Source organism: Ziziphus jujuba, chromosome 9, assembly GCF_031755915.1.
Source record: "Ziziphus jujuba cultivar Dongzao chromosome 9, ASM3175591v1".
Classification (NCBI taxonomy): Eukaryota; Viridiplantae; Streptophyta; class Magnoliopsida; order Rosales; family Rhamnaceae; genus Ziziphus; species Ziziphus jujuba.
In genome coordinates, this window is record NC_083387.1 from 22,924,959 (window position 1) to 22,946,594 (window position 21,636).

The 21,636-nt window shown below is 29.9% G+C and overlaps 2 protein-coding genes across 4 annotated transcripts; both read right to left on the bottom strand.

The window, feature by feature from the left end:
* Nucleotides 1-981: 981 nt before the first annotated feature.
* LOC107427521 (thaumatin-like protein 1) lies at nucleotides 982-3,419 on the bottom strand. Of its 2 annotated transcripts, XM_060820286.1 has the most exons (4): nucleotides 3,010-3,419; nucleotides 2,239-2,908; nucleotides 1,457-1,758; nucleotides 982-1,333 (listed from the first exon to the last, which is right to left on the bottom strand). In XM_060820286.1, exons 1-4 carry the CDS (start codon nucleotides 3,077-3,079, stop codon nucleotides 1,320-1,322), a joined length of 1,056 nt encoding a protein of 351 aa, XP_060676269.1. In that variant the 5' UTR covers nucleotides 3,080-3,419; the 3' UTR covers nucleotides 982-1,319. The 2 variants fall into 2 exon arrangements, with proteins under 2 accessions (XP_060676269.1, XP_015893386.3); XM_016037900.4 differs by having other exon boundaries at nucleotides 982-1,758; nucleotides 3,010-3,416.
* Nucleotides 3,420-17,297: 13,878 nt separating this feature from the next.
* Nucleotides 17,298-21,097, bottom strand: LOC107427519 (thaumatin-like protein 1b). Of its 2 annotated transcripts, XM_016037899.4 has the most exons (4): nucleotides 20,867-21,092; nucleotides 20,006-20,702; nucleotides 17,815-17,918; nucleotides 17,298-17,718 (listed from the first exon to the last, which is right to left on the bottom strand). In XM_016037899.4, exons 1-4 carry the CDS (start codon nucleotides 20,925-20,927, stop codon nucleotides 17,711-17,713), a joined length of 870 nt encoding a protein of 289 aa, XP_015893385.2. In that variant the 5' UTR covers nucleotides 20,928-21,092; the 3' UTR covers nucleotides 17,298-17,710. The 2 variants fall into 2 exon arrangements, with proteins under 2 accessions (XP_015893385.2, XP_015893384.2); XM_016037898.4 differs by having other exon boundaries at nucleotides 17,298-17,918; nucleotides 20,867-21,097.
* Nucleotides 21,098-21,636: the final 539 nt, after the last annotated feature.

A 21,636-nucleotide genomic window follows, 5' to 3' on the forward strand; every position in this document is an offset into this window, starting at 1 on the left:
CATATATTATTAATATGTAAGAAAAAGATAATGAAAATGAAACAAAGAGAGGATCCTCAAAAATTCTATATCAGTTATGATCCCCAGTGCATGTTGTATCAGCATTTCCTGCAAGTAGCTACCACTGAGTCCTTTTTGGCCAGAGATTTTTTTTTTTTTTTTTTCAAATTATAAAAGTTACTATTATTTAGTATTTTGCTAAACGAACCGTTTTAACGTAAATTTGTCAAAAGTTGACCTTTTTTTGGTTGCTTGTACCACTAAAATGTCTCTAATTGTGACTTCTTAGGTTCAGTTACTAATGTCATCTATACGTCTGTTTTTTTGTCATAATCTGATAGCGACCCATTCACTAAAAATATATATGATAACGATTCTCGGCGAAAATAACAAATATGGCCTAATCAACGAGTAAATAAAGTGCTGATAAGGTCATAAAGTGTATTGACGAATTGATGTTTATGTTTATTTTCAAAGTGGGGCCTTTGGGCAGGGTATCCAAATTCAACATCAGGTCACTTTCTCAAAAAATTTCCGGGAAAAAGTTGAAGGCTTATAATCACATGAACAGATCAAGAAACTATAGCAGCTGGTAATGAATCAACTAATCAAACCCACTAAATTTTCAACATCCATTGTTTATTCAATTGCAAGAAAATAAAAGATTTGTATCAGAGTCTCGGTCCCAACACCCAAATGTGAATTAACTTATTCTCCTCTGCAAAATCCAACAAATGGCATCCAAATCATTTCACTTCCCACTAAACGAACTGATAACATAAACATGTCCCATAGGGGAAATGAAAAAAATTCCTTACTCCTTGGCACACAAAAAGACAAAAAAGCCCAAGAAAAGACTTGAATTTCCCGCACGGTAAAGTGATCATGCTGCACACATTCACATTGGACCCTATTTGTTTACAGCCGAAAAGAACCGAAATGATAAACAAAACCAAAAATAAAATAAATAAAAAATTGCCAAACCCAATATATATATATATAGATAAAATAAAAGAATGGTTATGATTTATGAATCTTTGATTTGTTTCTCTTTAGCACTGCATTGGCAGAAGAGCCTTGAAAAAAAAGCTTGAGAGAGAGAGGGAAAGTAAAGGGCACTTAATATTCTCAAAACCCAAAAGGAAAATAAGGACTCCTTTTTTTTTGTTTTCTTTTTATAAATATGTTACAGGAATAATTTTTTTTTTTTTTTTGGGGAGAATCTTGAAATGGATGTTTTACAATCTGGATGGTGAATGTGTCAGCTTTTCTTTTTTCCTGGCCTTGGCCAATGGGCAAAACTTCCTGTAACCAAAATATTAAGTCTGCAAACCTGAAGAAGAATTCACATTAATTAAACAAACAAAAGAAGATAAAAAAAGAAAAAAAAGAAAAAAGAAAAAACCAAAAACCAAAAGCGGGAAAGATCAGAGTTTTAGCTACAAGTTAATACTACATGAGAGAATGAAAGTGACAGAGAAAGCTGCCAAAGCTATGAATGCAGATTTTAGAGTAGATGGAGAAACTGCACTTGGTGACGAATCTCCCATGGCTAAACCAGCTAACCATGACCCATCTGCCAACATGGTTTCACCGGATCCGGAACCCGAAGACCCTGAATCAGTACCCGGATATGTTAACCCGGGATCTGTCCCTGACCCGGATACGTATCCGGACCCAGAGCCAGGAACTGTTCCTTGTGATGGGGTTGTACTCGAACCTCCTGTCATCGGTGTAGAATCTCTTGAAGATTTCTGACTGCAAAACCACGTGAGCAAGAAATTAGGAAATAATCCATAAATTATTGCTTTCGCAAAATGAAATAATTACTAGTCTGATTCTTTTGGTGACAACCCCGAAGCTTTGTCTAGACCCGTATTGTACACATTCACATTCAATGATAGGAAGATAAACCCAACAACATCTATTAAAAACCCCACCTATCCACTCCATCCAAACAGATAGACAAATAGTGAATTCTTTAAGCACTAAAAAGGGAATCTTTGGCAGCAAATTTGCCACTAAATCATACCAAAGCAACTAGAAAATTGTTTAATGCGTAAGATGGGAAAAAAGCGGATATCGTCAATAATGACCAAAACCCAAACAAATAATTGGACAGGTTTTTCAATAAAAGCTTGTGAAACACTAAAGCTAGCGAACAATTAACAGAAAAAAAAACAAAAAATAGCAAATTTACTATCTTTTTTTTTTTCCTAATGTTCCTTTCTTTATTACCTTGGAGAGGATGGACAAAACGTCACCGTATAGTCTGCTCCAGTGCAAGTAAATGTGCTGGTTGCATCGTCGTAGGCGTAGCTATACGATCTTGGACAGGCGGCCTTGAACATCTCCGAGTAAACAGACGGCCTGCAAGTCGTCGGTGAACCATACGCGCCGCTGCAACAGTACTCGGGGGTCCCAAACGCCTCGCACGCGCTCTTACACGCGTCACCGTCACCGACCCTCAGCTCCGACGGACATTGCTGGTTCAAATCCGCGGAGCAACCCGTGGACGCGCACGTACCCATCCCGCCAGTCCCTTCAACGAGCATCGGAAGATTGTAGCCGTCGACGAGGCTAACGTCATAGAAATCCTGCCCGCCGGTTCCAAGAGTGAACTCAGCGAGCGTAGCCGGCGGAGTGGCTCCGGCACCATTGCATTCGACCTGGCCGGAACCGCAGTCGCCGGTGAGACACGACCCGGATCCGGAGTCGTCAAAGTTACAACCCGTACGCGCCCAGAAACGGCCCGACCAACCGGTCGGGGATTGGAACGAACGGGAGGTGTCTTTGGGAAGCTCGAAGCCGGTGCTGTCAAGGTTAGGACTGCCTGCATTTGCTAGAATCCCAGGCCACACCGTGGTCTCACATCTATTCACGAATGTGAAAGTAGCTCCTAAAGCACCTGAGACAGAGACAAAAAAAATGTAAATGTGAAAAAGACCCAGATGAGAAAATGGCACTGGGAAGCAAATCCAGTAGAAAAAAAGAAAAATGTATATACACCTCTGGAAGTGAAAAGTAAGAAAACAAGGTTGAGAAAGAGAGTGAAGGAGGAGCTGAAGAAGGAATCCATGAAAATGGAGCTGGCTCTCTTAGTTTGCTTAGTGTTTAGTTTCAAAATGAGATTTTTTGGGTTAGTGGGGGGTTTAAGGGCAGTGTAATGGGTTAAATGGGTTGGGTTCTGATATTATGATGATGGCGGTGGTGGGGATGCATTCGATTTTTGGGGTGGTGCCGGAGATGAAGTAGGAGGAGAAAGCAGGAAAGGACAATGCAATACAGTACAGTGCAGTGCAGGGCCCTAGGACCTGATAGTAGGAGAGGCACGGATGAGAAGTGAGACAGAGCGATGAAAAATACTGGTGAAAGGGTTTTGGGGGATTCAACAGCCAATAAAACGACAAATGTGTTGGTTGATGCAGAAAGTAGCAGAGGAATACAGAGAGTGGTCGGTTACGCAACAAGTAAAGAATGCTGTCGTTTAAGCAAAAGCACTTTAAAATATTGAATTAATTTTATTTACCTTCCTTCTTTAAAAATTAATTTAAATATAATCTAATCTAATCAAAAAAATTAAATTAAAATTAATATAAATCTCTTAAACTTTTTAGACGAAATATTTTTAGAATATTTGTATGCATCATGTACTAAAAAAATAAAATAAATAAATCACCCCAAAAGGTGAAAAATAAATTTTGATGTTTGATAGGCTCCAATAGCTAAGCGTTTGTCTGAAAAAAATCTTGGCATGTACCTAGTTTCATATTTATAGATTGAAATTTTTTCTAAAGTTTTAACTAATCGTTGAGGTTGAACAAAAATTCAGTTAATATCTGGGAGTTATTTTTTATTTATTTATTTTTTGGTAACCTTCCATTCTTTTAAAAGAGGGAATAATCCTTTCTCATCAACCATCAAGGACGAAGTCCAAAAGCATATTTTTTTCTAGCTTTATTCATTTAGTCGGTCCACCATTTTAGGTTAAATTTCACTTAATAATTAACAAACCTTAAAAATTTGTGTTGAATCCTCTTCAAAACGTTACAGTTATTAAGTATTTGTTCTCACAAAGAAGAATGGGATCGCCTCTCATCAACCATCCGAAATCATACCCCAGAATACACTTTTCAAACTTTATCCTTTTAGTCAAGCTAGCCAATAAATCTTACTATATAATTGATAGACCTTAAGAGGCTATAATATTAGTAGACCATTTTCAAAAAAGACCATTTGGGATCCAATATAATCTCATCTTAGTTTTCAATAATGCTCTGCATTACATTGCCTTACAAAATAATAATTTTGTCAATTGATTGATAAATAAATTGGGATATAAAGAGTTGGTAAATAAATTAATAAGTATCCTAATATGAGAGTTGTTATTGTGAGCTTTTATAGTAATCAAATATTTATAGTGATCATCACTTGTCATTTAACCAAAAGCATAAAATTTCATTTATTTCTCATCAACATGTTTTTATATTTTGTTTTAATATTCTTTTCATGTTTCCCTAAACATGAAAAATAACATACAACATGAAAAAAATATATATCAATCAACCTATGAAGACTAATTTGAAATTTTCTATATTCAAGGTTGTTTTCATGATAAATGAGAGATCCATAAGAATATTAAAGCAAATATGAAAGCCTACAATGAAAAACATTAGAAAAATTATATTTATTTTTGGGGGAAATGACAAGTGATGCTCATAGATGATGTTTAGTAGATGCTCATTATAGCAAAACTTCCCTTAATACTATTGTTTGAGAAATTTTATTGACAAATAAATAAGATGCAACATTTTTATAACCGTTTAAATTTACTAATTATTTAAGGATAAGCATTTTTCTTTTTTGATGTTTTCTCTAGAATACTCTCTTAAAAGGGACCTAAAATATTTTTTAGTATAATAGAAACAATCAGTAGAATCTGAAATGAAACTTTGATATAATAGACTAAAAAATTTAAGCATTTGTCTGATAAATTTTGGCATGAGCCTAAAGATTATAGAGGTTTTGATAGATTAGTATGAACTAATAAAACTTACCAACTAATTTGTGCATATCAGCATATCTATATTTATAGTTCTACAATTATAATCAAGCATGTTTAACGATGATGACACTTTAACTTTCAAAATCTTGATTATCTTGTTTTGCAAATTATTTTTCCCTTTTTTGCAAAGAAAATACAGACACTTACTTTTTGAGTACTTTATGTGTTAGACAACGTTCACGAAAGTTGTTGATTACATCCATATTACATAATTATTTATCGGAACAAAAATGGCTTTTAATTCGTAGGCTTTTTTGTCCCATTCTACCAAAAAAATAATAATTGATAATTATTACAATTGTATTATCATTATTACTAAATGCAAAGCAAATTTAAACATATCATTCCATTTTAACGTTTTAAAGTGTCAACTTGATACTCATTTTTTTCAAGAAAATAAAATTAAACTTGAAGTTTCGTTAGTTGTCAGAAATAATAATAACTTAAATTTTCTAACCAACAAAAAGTTTGATGAGTCGTCACTTGGTTGAGCTCATTGGTTTAAGAATTTTGACAAAATTAAACCGAAAATTTAAAAGAAAATGATGATTGACAATATAACTTAAGTTACTTTATTTATTTATTACTGTTAAGCACCTAATTGCCATCTCAGCCCTAATGTGCATAACTTAAGTTGCTTAACAATACAATTAGACAGTTATAAATATATAATTAAATATAAATCAATTATATAATGATATTTCATTATTTAGTAAATTATTCCAGTAGGCTTTTTGATACAATAGCATTATTCCGGCTAAAATATTGAAAATTTATTAGTACTAAGATAATTCATTCAATACCTTTTTTTTTATTTGGATAAATTGAATTGTAGAGGGGAATTTTAGATATAGGGATTATTACTTATCAATAATAGTCATTGCCATTTAGTTTTTGTTTTAGCAAATTGATATTTAGTTTTTGTTTTCGTTTTAGACACTTTAAAAATTGTACTCTATAAATATTTTATTTTTTATTTTTTAGCATATTCTAAATTTCAAATATAGGTTATAATATTTATAAGAAAAGAATAAATATAGGTTAAAATTCTTTCATGGTTTTTTTTGGTAAATAAAATTTTCTTATTGTTGATTAATCAAAAAGAAAGAAAAACATACACATGGAGAATTTAGCAAGAAAAAGAAAAATAATGATAGTCCCTAAACCACCGTTTGAATAATAAGTAAAGTCGATAGAAATATAATTTTTTTAAATAATAAATGTTTTTGTTTAAATATTTATTTTAAAGTACTAAGATTAGAAAATTAGATTTTCATCTGTATAAAAAAATATATAAACAATTATCCATACATATAGAAACATTATTTTAAAAATTTCTAAAATTTTTTTTTTAATATTTTTAAAAAATATAAATTTATATTTAATTTATTATATAATAATAAATTTAATTAATTATAAATTGTAAAATTTTATTTTTTATCAAATATATTATTTAAATTATGAAAATCAGTGTTGTTCACATATGACATTTTTTAAATGAAGTTCAAACTAAAAATAGAAGTCCTAGTTTAAAATATCCACATTTTTAACGAAATTTTCAAAATATTTTTATTTTTTAAACACATTAAAAGAAATTTAGTTTTCAAGTAGAAACAGATATTGTTTCCATAATACATTATATCTATCGAAATTTTTGATATTTTTTCATAATATTTATAAAATTTTTCATCATAATATCCACATAAATTTTTTTTTTAATTTAGTTGAAAAAATTCATAATTTGTATAAAAATTTTCAAAATTTTTATTAAATTTTTATAGAAATTTTGAAAATATGTATGATTCTTTTCTTAAATTTTTTATAAAAATTTTTTATAAATATTTATTGATGTTTACCAAAATATTTTACCAAATTAATATTATTGATAGTTTTTTTTCCTTCTAATTATCTTCCAACAATTATACAAATAAGAATAAAAAATTCATATTTAACAAATAATCTTTAAAATTATATTAGATAATTCTATTTATTATATTTTAAAAAAATTAATATTATAAGTTAAAATTTTACATATATATTATTTTTTTAAATAATAAATTTAATATTTATATAAATATTATAAAATAAATAAAAATTAAAATGTAGATAAAAATTAAAAATATATATATAAAAAAATATTAACAATTATATATATATATATAATTATCCTAAAATATATATATATATATTAATAATTATTTTTAACTAACATTTAATATATATTAAAAAATATATTTGAATAACTAATTTTCTCATTTAATATTTTAAAACGAAAACAAAGAAAAAAGATATCAATATGGGAGGGCATGCATCCAAACTGGAGCCTGCTGCACTCAGGGACATTACTGTTCCAGAACGTGAATCCCCATGACATGGATGGTAGGGCAGCGAATGATGTACTATTCAAACGCCGTAGAAATAAAAGTCAAAAAAAGAAACGGAGCTTTGGGAATTGGTAGGACCCAAACCGGAGCTCCTTTCTGCACCAAAGTTGCTTCTTTTACGTGTCACATCAATGAGCAACAAATTAATATAAATACTGGTGCTCCTCCACGTCACTATTGGATTGTGGGTCCACCTTAAATTACGGGCTATGATAATGCCATGTCAGAGTAATTGGCCGTTGTATGGTTGCCACGTGCGAATACCTGTAACGGGCCTTGTTGCTAATGCTTGCTCTATGGTGTGCTGCAATTATGGACCTATACATTGGATTCTTACACCTCTCTTCTTTTCATGGTTTTTTTAACTTTTTTTTTTTTAGTCAAATATTTTGAAAATTTGAGCAGTAAATTAAATTATGGAGGCCACTGACATTCTCGATTTTTGGGTAATATGTTGGACAGATCATATGAAATTTTGAATAAACATCGAAATGATATTTATAAACTTATAATTTTTTATTTATTAATTAAGAAGTTAATTACACAGCCTTGTGAATGAAATTTGTAACTTCTTCTTCTTCTTTTTTTCTTAGCTGAAATGGAAAAAATTGGACCTTGAATGTCAGTCAAGGTGAGTTTGTAGAAGATATTAGTTTAAGTTTGTCACAATTTTGTCTTATTTTTAGTTTTTTATATATAGAATTTCTGTAAAGAAGTAAGAATTATCAGGCAAATTGAGTTTTGTTATAATTTCTATTATTAATATAATATAATAGTTTTGATCTCAAATTAAACTAGTACTATAATTATAATTTTAAGTAGATGACCAGTTTGAAACAAATTTTAAAAAGATCAATTCAAAATATACTTTTTCGTTGAAATCGTAAAATAATAATTTACAATTATATTTTTTGCAATGATTTTAAATAGGAATCACTTTCCTTGTAGAAAATGATTTTGAAATATCATCAATTGGTATTTCTTTCAAAACCATTAAATATATGATTTCTCTTAAACAAAATTATTAAAAAATATTTTTAGATAGTGTTTTTTTGTCAAACAATGTAGAAAACGTTTTTCGTCGTCTTTGTATCCCTTTCAAAATTTTAGTAATCACACTCAAAACACATTAGTTATAATTAAAAAAAAAAAATCTACTTTTAGGTTTTAAGAGAACAAAACATTAAAACGTGCTATCAAAAGGTGAACTCGACTTTCTATTCGGTAATTTTAACCAAAAAAAAAAACACTTTCTATTGCCTAAAGTAAAAATTACAGACAAAAATAAATTCCCACTTTATAGTTTCGTTTATTCTTTATACTATTAGTCAATAAATAGATTTTGTATATGTTTAGTTTTATTTTATTTTATTTTTATTGGCACAGCGGGCATGGAATTGGATTTACCAAAATTGATCCTTATTTTTTGCGTTTTGGCCATAGAGATGACCAAACATATATATTGACAGAAAATAACTTGGATTTTGAAAAGAAATAAGAGAATAGTAAGGATCTATTAGTTCTGCTATTTTCGTTTCATGTGCTTTTATAACCATGTTTTCTTACTACAAAAATCAAATTATATCTAAAAATGACATTTTTTTTAAAGAAATTTATATTTCATAATATTAAGGAAACAGACTTTTGCAATTTAATAAACAAGAATTGGGATCTTTTATCCCTAATTCTGTCACACCAATTAAATTTTATATCTCATTTATTTTTATTTTTTTTCACTCACTTTTGTTATTACAGTCTGTTTGATCCGTTCCTTTTTATGTTTCTTCATCTCTCTCATCTGTTTCATTTTTTTTTTTTTTTCCCTCAAAACTCTCTGCCTAGTGCTCATATTAAATTGTAACTCCATGGAGACCCCTGAGTTGAAGATTGAGGAACCTTCATACTAATTAACATAATCACACCAGATACAGGATAAGAAAATGAAGTCCCAAATAACAACATCATTGTATAACTGAGAGGAAGCTGAGTACTGGATTCATCTATAAATAAAAATAGGGGAGGAAGAGTTTGATAAGCCAAGCAGAAAAAATATACAAAATGGAAGGACAACAAAGGAAATAAAATAGAGGATTGAAATTAGGTTTATTAACAGCCAGATGGTCCACTGCGATAAAGGGCACTAGCTAATTTTTTTTTTTTTTTTCGGATGATCTCATAAAGAATTCAAAGAAATAAAGTGCACCAGCTTGATTTATCTTTTTGGATAAACACAGAAAGAATTCAAAGAAACAGCATATTTTATTTTTGTTCTGATTGGAAGCACCGGTGGTTAGGGCATCAAATAACAAAAGTGTAAGTGAAAAAAGCACAACGAGAGATGGAGAAAGAAGTAAAAAAAGAAACGATAACAAAGGAAATAAGGTTGAATTTTTTATATATTTTTCTATGATGAAGATTAAGGTTCAAAAAATCGATGTTAATGAAAATATCGAAAATTTAAAATACCAAAATTTTCATGAAAATATTGAAAAATATCGAATATGGATAAAAATTTATAAAAAATGATAAAAATTTATTTTAAAAAATAATTTTTTTTTTGAAACTTCAGAATTAGCTTATTTGATCCATCAATTATCAAATTGATTATAAAATTTGCTAAAATATTGAATGAATATTATATTCTTCTTAGTGAATTGATTTATAATAAACATTAATGACCATAGAAGAATTATTATTAATAAAAATATATCAAAAAATACATATATGATAAAATTATTTATGAACTAAAATATATAAAATAATTATTATAATTACATTATAGTTCATAAATGTCATCTTAATACCACATAAAACTTCTGAGTGGTTGAAAATCATCGGTTTCTTCCTCATTTTGATTTTGAAATGTGAAATGTGAGAAGTAGTTATGAAAAGATGTATCTTCCTGATAATTTTGCATATAATTATTAATATGCCAACCATATGAATCTTGCATTATTGGTTGACTATATGCATAACTATTATTCTCTAATGGTTGAGTTTAATATGGTTCCCATGAGTTACTACATGATGACATTCCATAAAGATCTATTGAATAAGAGTTATGAAAATGATTTTCAATCCTCATAGATCTAAAATTTATAAAAAATCGAATCTTGTTCTTTTTGTGACATCTCCATTATAGATTTCTATTTACGTATATAGTTTTTTCCAACATCACCGAATCCTTGACCTACATCTCTACTTCCATGATCTTCATCTTGTATTGCATGTGTGTAATATTGTTCACCAATAAATGGACTTAATCCAACTTCTCGACTTGATGATTCTTTTTGGCCACTACCTTTTCTAACTTCTTAAAAAATGTAAATATATATATATATATATAAAATTGTGAATTGTCAGGAATTTTTTTTATTTTTCAAACAAACATTATTATTTCATTATTGGTTGAGTTTATGCATAGCTATTATTCTCTAATGGTTGAGTTTAATATGGTTCCTATGAGTTACTACATGATGATATTCCATAAAGATATATTGAATAAGAGTTATGAAAATGATTTCCAATCCTCATAGATCTAAAATTCATAAAAAATCGAATCTTGTTCTTTTTGTGACATCTCCATTATAGATTTCTATTTACGTATATAGTTTTTTCCAACATCACCGAATCCTTGACCTACATCTCTACTCCCATGATCTTCATCTTGTATTACATGTGTGTAATATTGTTAGGAATTTTTTTTTATTTTTCAAACAAACATTATTATTTCACATGTATATATTTCATCATCTATTTATCCACATTTGTAAAACAGATATTCCTGACAATAAGATATGTCAGGTTCAAAAATATAATCCACAATTTTTGTATTTTTACTTTATAGATATTCAATAAGTAGAACTTATTAATGTTATTTAATTCAATTCATTCTATTTTATTTATATCACAAAATGTCTAAAAGTAATTAAAGGATAAAAAAATTATCAATGAAGTTAATTTGATAAATTTTTTTACTAAATATTAACAATATTTATGAATTTGTTTAAAAAAATTAAAAAATTCCTTGGATATTTTTGAAATTTCAGTGAAAATTTCAGAAATTTCCATGGAAATTATAGATTTTTTAACCAAATTATTAAGGATTTGATGTGGATAGTTTATAAAAATTTCCATGAATATTTTGGCAAAATTTCGAAAATTTCAATGGATATTATGAAAATTCTATCTATTTTTATTTTGAATCTAAATTTTATTTTCACCCCTTCAAAAAATAAAAATATCAAGGAAATTTTAAAAAAATATCGGATATTTTAAACCTTGACGAAGCCATCCGTGAATTTGACTTTCCATAAAAAATTTATATATATATATATATGTATATTTATTGATAACCAAGAAAATGATGTTTTATTGGTCTTGAATATCATTTTTATGTCTCTTATATTTTCTCTGTGTAGTTATTATGTAGAACAACATACATTAATGGACATTGGCGGATCCATATATAAGAGCTCACATTTTGGAGATAGCTTTGTATTGTATATATGCATATAAGAGTTCTATAGTAGACAAAATTTGGCACCAGATCATGGATGGCAATTATTTATAATTGTTTGATTTATATAATCCCACATATTTGATAGGCGTGAATGTATTTATCAAATCTTGCGACTCCTTGTATATAACAATTCGATATATATATATATATATATATATATAGAGTGAAGTTATGATGTAGACCGTTTGCATGTAGATCGTACCAAAGCTGATTTTTTTTTTTTTTAAAAAAATATCAGTTTTGCTGTTATATATACAGAGCAAAGCTGATATTTTTTCTTAAAAACATCGACTTTGATGCAGATCACAAGGACAGACCGCACCATAAAACTATTTTATATATATATATATATATATACACTCACCCAATTAATTTCGAAAAGAAGACGAGGGATCATGTCTCCCATTTGGGGAATAAAAGGTAAAACAATAGATGAAAGCATAATTAAAAATAAAAGTGAATTTGCTTTTGTTTTCACTTCATGTGAAAAGAGAGCCATATTCTTCTTTTGTTTTTCAAGATAAAGTTAGCTTTTCATGGAATATAATAGTAATACATGTCGGATAAAATCCTTTGAGAATGAATCAAGTTGATTATAGTGTAATACCAACTTTGAAAACTTTAAAGGGAAATTTTTTTTTCGAAAAAAATTATTTTTTACACTTTCAGTTTTACATTAATTATAGTTATATTCGTGTTTATGAAAATTATATTTAAAACTTTATCTGTTAATTTTTTAATTAATTATTATAGTTAAAAATCATAAATGTAATTATAGCAAAATGATTTTAATGAAATTTACCTAGCTTTGAATCGATGTTGGGATTTATTTAACTTGTTAAATTTTATTGTTGGATGCATTGATATGTTCTATATACAAGAATTCTCAAATAAGGACTACCATGATAGTTTTCTATCATAACATTCGTTATAAAGTATTAAATTGTATCAAAAAATAAAATTTAAAAATATATTTAGGATTTATATGAGCTTTTACAATGTTTACTTTCATCTATTGAAATTTTATTATTTCATTTAACTTATATAATCCATAAATAATACATTTTTAATCTTAACCATTTAAACAATTTTAACAAACTAATAATAAAAGTTATGATAATAAAATTACAAGGTATCTTGATAAGAAAATAATTGATATTATATATATAATCAATATTCTATAGTTTTAAACTAAAAACTTATCAAAGTATTGATATAAATATAGTTTTCAACTAATTTAAAGGATTGATAAGTTTTTAATGTAAAACTATACTTGATAGGGTACAATTGTATATAACGATAAAAAGATTAAATTCACTCTATAAAATAAGAATTTAATATTGAATATTATTTTGAAAAGATCAATTTTATTTCAAACTAAATAGGTCTACTTTGCAGACATTTTATATGATAAAGTATCCCTTCTAAAACAAAATTGGCCTAAGATGATTTTAGCCTTAAATTCTTAACCTATAAAAAAATCTGATCCTCTTTATAACAAAACTATATATATATATATATATAAATTTATATGCATGCAAATAAAAGATTATGTACACTTAACCCAACATGACATCGATTTGGGGAAGGAGGAAAAAGAAGAATAACAGACATTCACCAAAAGACCACAACTCTTCTTTGTATATATAAGTGTGTGTATATATATATATATATAATAGAGATACAGTATCATGTTTGTTTAATGTTTGGTTCATATTAGATCGATCTAATAATTTTAATATGTAATATTTTTTTATTAATTCTTAATGACCAGTTAATGATCAACTAAAATAAATGAAGTGATATACTAAAATTTTGTTTAGAAAAATTAAATTTTGTAGAAATTCAATAATCATAACCATATTTTTGAATTTCAATTTTTAAAATAATTTTAATAAAGAAAATATTGATATTAAAATTATCAAATTGATCTGATATGATTGTGGTTGTGTACATATATACATATTCGCTAAATTATATATATCTCATAAGTCATGACCTTATTCGTATAAGCAAAAGAAATTGTACTCTTTTTGTTAACATGCTTTGTTTCCGAAGCATTTTTTTCTGAAAGCATTCCTATTTTTTTTTTTCTTTAAATAAAGAGCATTCAGGATAAAAAATGGAAAAATACTATTTGTTATGGGTGGATACAATACAACAATTGACCCAATAATTCAATTAACAAAATATTATGATTTCAACTTTTCCATGTAGATTTTTAGTTTTAACATGATTAAAATTCAAATAAATTTAATAAATAACTGTTATATCATCTGCCACTCCTGCCGCTTATGATCACCTATAGGAACTAGCGACGTTCTGAAAAAAATATATATTGATGCAAAACTAATAAATCTGAAGGGACTAATTATGTTAACGTGGCTGGGTTAATTTTTAAGTCTTGTTTTGAGAAGTAGTTTGGGTTAAAAATTCACTTCATATTAAGCTATGTAACACAAATTAAATACATTACTATATATGCTTTCATATGCATATTCTTCAAATACAATCAAGTATAAACTATATCTTTACCATATATGCTTTCATATGCATATTCTTTTTTCATTCTGAAAGTAGATATACTTGTACATATATACTTTTTTGGTGAATATTTGTACATTTATACTACATACATATCCAGTTCCTGAAATATATAAAACTAAACATAAATAGTCATAAAATATGATTTTTATTTTGGAGCTGGGTGATGAAGAGTTTATATGTGAAGCTGTCAGTGGACCTAGTTCTGTTGTCAAACTGGTCTTTTTTTTCTTTGTTGGGTGAATTTTGTCTAAGTGGTGTTGATGACCATATTTATGTACAGAATCCAGTTAATTATTGTTTTGTAATATGTTCGATCATCCACCCACTCGAACATGAAATATATTAATATTGGGTCCGTGACACAATAATATCTAAATCCTTGTGCAGCCATTAGTCAATTCATCTATATAAATATGCATCGATGTTAATATCTGTCACGGGAAAAAGCATACCTTTATTAAATACTTCTGATCTTGGGGCAGCCAAAGTTTTATTTTCATCAACTCATTGATATAAATATTGGTATCTATACTGCTATGTAGATTTTCTTTTGGATTCACTTGTTGCTGTATATTGTCTCACTGGCTGTTAATAATCTGAGTTCTAATTCTTGTAACAAGTTGGTCCACAAAAGCATAGAGACACAAGTGTAAATAAAAAAGGTTATTTTCTGCCTTTCCTAACATTTATGGTTTTCTATGATTTGTAGCCGTATGTATAGGAGTTTCCAAAAGACAAGTGAAGAAGCAATATATCAACTATAAATTTTAAGCAAAATAAGATCAATATATTGTGTTCCTTTCTTTCTGTATACTCCAGTTTTTTGGTCATGAAGGTCAATTTCTCTTCCTGAATCTGATCCTCAACCATTTGCGAGTCAAAAAGGAGTAGGAAATGGCTTGGAAATATGTTATGTTTTATAGGAATAAAGAATTTTATTTCCTTGGTGAATGAATGGCATTGTTGATGAACTCAGTTCAATGTTTTTGGTTCTTGCTTTTTGTTTTTTTAATGATATTTGTGGCCATTGATAATGACTATTAGTTGCATGTAGATACTAAATAACAATTTAAATAGTTACCATTAAATGATTTATTTTTAAAATTTTAAATTAAAAATAAAATAATCAAATAACAATTAAAATTTATTATAATGGATATTGACCATCAATATTGACAACAAATAATAATTTTTTTTTCCATTTAAATATTTCAAATCTATAATATTATTTTTTAGTGATTAACAGTTTCATCAACTTATCGTATATTTGAATCCGAACAGTATATTTGAATCCGGACAGAAGAACGTAAAAAAATATGATCTTTGTCAACTCGGTTAATTGCATCATTTGAATCTATAATAATCTATATGTGAATATGAATGAGTTACCAGATTAACATTACTTTAATTTTTTTTTTTATTATTATTTTTTGGTGGTGAAAATTCGTTCAATGTTTGTATACAAGGTAAAGGTATTCAAAGAAAAAATAAAGCCGGTAGCATGCCAAAAACGCCATGTGTTTGTAAGAGGCGGAAAGGAGAAATAGGGACAAAGACTTTCTTGACACAACCATTCCTTTTTATCTCTCTATCTTTGTCCCTTCTCTGTTTTCTTCTCTGTCTAAAAAGAAAACCTGATGATCCATATCAACCACCCAGTATTATGCTTGTATTGACACTTTATCTCTTTTTGTTAAAATAGTAAAATAAAAATCCCAATAATAGGCTTAAAATGCCTTGCCAACTCTGCTGGTATAAGTAATTCGAAAAACTAATTAAGAAGCTGTATTTCTTTGGGTAGAAGAACAGAGAAATTCAAGAAAAATAGAAAAAAAAAAGTATTATAAATATATTGGTCCTAAAATGAGAATGTCCAACCAGATCATTTATAAAATTTTTGGTCATCAATTGATATGGTAATTAGCTGATAATTGTAGTACTTATTTTTTAATATATATTCCACGAGTGTTTCATATATCTTCAATCTTTTTTATTTTTTAAATTATTACTTTACTTCAAGATAAAAATATTTGAAGTGCTAAATGTATCTCACCCTTTACTTTCTAAAAATAAAAAAAATAAAACTTGCCCATCCCTCCATTCCATGTTTTTTCTTTTTATCCCCCCCTTTTGTCCCTTTTTTTCTTCTTGGGCAAGTCCCTAACTATTCCCCCACTCGTAATTAAAAAAGTAAAACCTTTCTTTCTTTCTTTATTTGCCGTTGGGCCGCTAGCTCAACCTGTGTTAAGTTGCAATGGCCGACCTGAAGTATCATTTTGCAAATCACTGACCACCTAGCAGGAGGTGGAATAGAATTTAGTGTGGGGGCAGTAAGAAAAAGAAAGGATAAGAAAAAAATGTGGGGTGAAAAGGAACAAAAAATTAAAAAGAAAAGAGTGATGGATATGGTCCAAAAACAGTAAGAATAATCTTTTGGCATTCTTGGAAATTTCACATTACAATAAAATATACAAGTTTCAAATTCAGTGGTATCAAAGAAAGAATTCATGGTGCATTAATAGAAATCATTAAACAAACTCAACCACACGTCTAAACTCTATACGCCAAACAGCTAGTAGGCTTTCATTCAAGTTGTAATAGAATTATCTTTATTTCCAATCACTTTCAGTGAGTCTTTTTCGCACCATTAGTGCTCCAGATTGAATCTTTTTTTGCTTCAACAATGATGTATATAGGTTACTTTATAAACCATAATCAGGTTGAGTTGTATACGAATCCAACTCAAATCCCTCCCCACAAAGCTCAAATAAGCAAGAGATTGAAAAAATAGAATATTATAAAAGAACTCTTATATTTCTAAATAACGTATGCACAATATATTCAATCCTCCTGGAAAAATATGAAAATTTTGCCTGAAGGATTTCACCATATAAAGCTTTTTAGTTTCTCAATATGTGTATTTCAGAGTTTTCCTTCACATAATTACAAATCTTTTGTGGCAGAAATCACAAGATTTTGAATTTGGGACTTCTATGTATATGAACTAAAAGAAGAAACCGACAGGAAATTATGTACAAGATTAATTGTGGCAATCCTGAAGCCACCAGCTGATGCCATCGTGTTATCAAACAAACCCTTTCACTGAAAACCAAAGGCAAAGGAGTTGGGGAGAAGCAGACAGTAAGTACCAAAGATGTAGATGGCACCAACTCTTGAGCTTGAACTGTAATATTATCTTCCTGGAAGTGTCCAGGCCAAATGTTAGTCATAAAGTTTGTAGGCCAGCAAAAATGATGCTAGACTAGAGACAGCAATAAATTGCGGTTGAGCCAGACCTGAAGATGAAGAACGGCTTGAATGTTGGCTTCTTAAATACATCATGGTCTTGTTCACCAGGGGTAGCCCTATCCCATCTTTTCTTGCTCCCAACACTTTTTGGCTGTAAGTTTTCATAGAAAACATTCACGTTATGTTTCGTGTTATAAATTTTAAGTTACAATGCAATTTAGCCAACAAAATTTGCAGAGTAAGCAATACTCAAGCAAAACATGGTTCAATGCAGTATCAACATATATAACATCATACATGTCAAACAAACAAGCAATCAAGCTTTGTAACCATCCAGTAAAGGTTGTCAGGAGAAGAAAGTTATGGTTGTATTTTACATATAAAAAAAGGAAAAAGAAAAAGAAAAAAGATATCGTCTCAAATAGCATAAACTATAGGAAAAAGATATGACACACCTCCAACTGCTCATCGCAACACAATGGGAAGTAAAGTAACAGCAGTTTTTGAGGATGATCACGTCCATCAACATTAGCAAATATGATCTTTACTGTGGTCCGACAATCAAAATTTTAAATGTTAGACAAGCCAAGTCTAATTTTCTGGATTTTGACGCGAGAGAATCATGAAGCAACACATAATTTGTCTAGTTCGGTAATCCAGTTCATTCAAGAGGCCTAATATTTATGATTTCTTCTTCATGGCTAATTGAAGTCAAAATTTTCTAAATTACACTTAACAAAATGGTAGGACTTAAGTACTTGAAATAGACTCAGTGCATTCTTTTCAAAATAACTGTTGAAGCATCCAAGCGATCCAAAAGCTTGGCAGCCAAATTTTGGTTTGCTATTGCTAAGCCTAACGGACAAGCAGTTACTTGCTGGTTTCTTTACTAACATGAACATAATCACATATTTCACCAAAATTAGAAAAAGAAAAAAAGAAAAAAAGAAAAAGAAGAAAAAAATGAACATAATACACATGATGGGAAACTATGCCCTTGAAGAGTAACTGTACAAGGTCATACCAAAAATTTGAACATAAAAGGCAGTTTTTGTTATATTACAATTTGAGACAAAAATCCAAAAATTGAAAACAAAAGAGAACCAAAAAAACTAGAAGGTGGTAACTATTTTTTCTTTTGAGAATAAAGTTCTAACTTTTCATTCACCGCTAATCAATTGAACTTTGGTATTCCATACAGAAATGGTATAACAGTATTAAGTATTTGAAGTGATCTCATAACTTCTTTTCAATAACAAAACTAAGCTGATGCATCCAAGCAAAGCCCTCAGCTTGGCAGGCAAATATGGTCCACTAAGAAGACTAAAAATGGTGAATCAATGACCACTATCATGATGGCAGACAGGCCACTATCCCCATGAGGATTAACAGAATTAATGCTATCATATTCATTCCACAATTTTTACAAAAACAGCTTCAAAAGGATACATCTCCAGACTCTGTTTTTTTTTTTTTTTTTTTTTTTTTTGGCTACTCTTATGTAATATTTGGTTTCTCCTCAATATTTTCGAAGTTATAAAATATCTGTCGAATACGTTCCTTTTTTTATTAGAAGAATTTGACAAAATCCACCATTTCACCAGTATATTGTAAAGCCATATGCTACATTCTTTTTTGATCTTTTGGTAGGATATATTATATGGTAGAAAGTTCCTAACATAAAATATCAGATATCATAATAGCAAAGGCTACATCTAGTCCAAATCAACAATTATTTAGCAATTGTGCCAAAAAAAAAAAAAAAAAACAATTATTTAGCAGATTTATATAGTTTTTTTTTTTTTAATTATTTAGCAGATAAAGATAGGTCAGGGCATGGGCCAGAAAAAAGAAAAAAAGAAAAGAAAAGGGAGATGGGAAAGGGCCCAGGTGACAGGCCCAAGAAGTTGGCCCAAAAGTTATGGAGGACGTACCCCACCGAACTAGGGGCATTATCACGTCCCAAATAATTGGGACCCCAACTAATAATTCCTTCCTACTTCGATATCCACGAAACAACACCCCGAAATTTCTGGGCTACGCCAGCGTGGCAAACCATGATTTCCCAACGGAATTACCTAACTACCCTCATCTTCCAACCTCTCGTAAAAAGCATGTGAAAATCGAAGAAAACCAAAAGAATTAGAAGCGTAAATTAACCTTCTTAGGAAAACCCCAAAAGAACCAAAAAAAAAAATAATAATAAAATAAATAAAAAAGAAAGAAATGTATTTTCACCTGGTATAAGGCAAAGGGCAAAATATAATCAAATAGTCGGCGGAGGCGCACGTGTAAGTGCTGGTCTTGTCATCGTACGCGTAGCTATACGAACGTGGGCAAGCGTGTTTAAAATACAGAGAGTATACCGACGGTGCACACGTGTCCGGCGTAGCGTACGCCCCACTGCAGCAAAACTGCGGTTGGCCGAATGCCTCGCACGCGCTCCTGCACGCCACACTCCCCCGCCCGTGCTCACGCGCCACCTTCAGCTCCGCCGGACACGCACCGTTCAGGTCCACCAAACAACCCGTTGCCCCGCATCCCCCTCTTGTACCTCCTTTTGGGACTATAAGCATCGGAAGGTTGTACCCGTCCACCAAGCTTACGTCATAGAAATCCAAGCCATCGGCGCCATTTAACGTGAACTCGGCCAGCGTGGCAGGCGGCTTGGCTCCACCTCCGGCACACTCTATCTTACCCGAACCGCAGTCAGCGGTCAGACAAGAGAATTTTCCCTGGGCGTCTATGGAGCAGTGGGTCCGAGCCCATATCCGACCCGACCAATTTTTGGGTATGTGAATGGTCTTTGACTTGCCGCTATAGAGAACGAAGCCAGAGTTTGGGAGCTGCGCCGTCTGAGCTCCGGAGAGGAAACCCGGCCATATGGTGCTCCGACACCTGTTTACTAACTTGAACGACGCTGAGTCAACTTCTTCTGGGCAGGTCAAATTCAAATTCAAAAAACACAAAAAAAAAAAAGGAAGAAGAAAAAGAAAGAATTGCGTTAGAGAGAAATGAAACTGGAAAATTAAATAGATTAAATTTTGAGGAAGATATGGAATTTTAAGGTTTTTCTTGGGTGGATTTAATTTTATTTACCTGAGAAGAAAAAGAGGTTGAGAAGTATGAGAATTGAAACAGAGACAAGGAGGCGATCCATAGCATAACAGAAAGAAAATAATGGAAAACAAAACGATCCACAAAGAGGAAGAAGAAAGGATCGGAAGCAGAAAGAACTTTACTTTTCTTGAGAAATCCTCAAAGAAGCGCATTGTACTTCCTATTTTAGATTTTCATTTTTTTACTTTTTTTCTTTTTTCCTCTGCTTTTTAAAAATTATTACTATTATTTATTTTTACTAGCAGTAGCGTAATTCTGGTTCCTGGGCCATTGATTGCTCCAATTTTTACTTTTTTTTTTTTTTTTGGGTTTTCCAATTGGTGATGGGATGAAAGTGGTGTGGCCCATTTTCCATATCAGTCGACACGTTGTAAGTTGTAACCCACGTCTTTATTCTTCTTTTTACCCTTGAATCTTATTATCACTTATAACATGACAAGTACAGATAACTTCGTCTGGGACCCCACAAAAAAATAAAAAAAATACAACAGGTTCCAGATTTTGATCAATGCTCGCCAACTGAGCAATCTAAACTGTGCCTTGTTGCAGAAGGATTTTGTGCGGTTCAAATTTATGGTAGAGACTGTTTTCAAAAGTACAACTCACAGCATGTATTTACTAAGGAGTAGGAGGTGCTATGGTCCACACTTTAGAGACTCATAATTGCCCTGAAAATAATAGATACAGGTCAGCCGTGTATATAATCTATGATCTTTAATCTGATCTATGGTGGTTGCGTAGAATTAAGG

Bases quoted from the DNA above. Each gene is read 5' to 3' on its own strand.
- LOC107427521 (XM_016037900.4), bottom strand. From the start codon at position 3,079: ATGGATTCCTTCTTCAGCTCCTCCTTCACTCTCTTTCTCAACCTTGTT. The intron at 2,909-3,009 runs GTGTATATACAT...TCTCTGTCTCAG, and splicing joins CTTACTTTTCACTTCCAGAG to GTGCTTTAGGAGCTACTTTC. The intron at 1,759-2,238 runs GTAATAAAGAAA...GTGGTTTTGCAG, and splicing joins TTTTGTCCATCCTCTCCAAG to TCAGAAATCTTCAAGAGATT.
- LOC107427519 (XM_016037898.4), bottom strand. From the start codon at position 20,927: ATGGATCGCCTCCTTGTCTCTGTTTCAATTCTCATACTTCTCAACCTC. The intron at 20,703-20,866 runs GTAAATAAAATT...TGACCTGCCCAG, and splicing joins CAACCTCTTTTTCTTCTCAG to AAGAAGTTGACTCAGCGTCG. The intron at 17,919-20,005 runs GTGAAAATACAT...GAAAACTTACAG, and splicing joins TGCCCTTTGCCTTATACCAG to CCAAAAAGTGTTGGGAGCAA.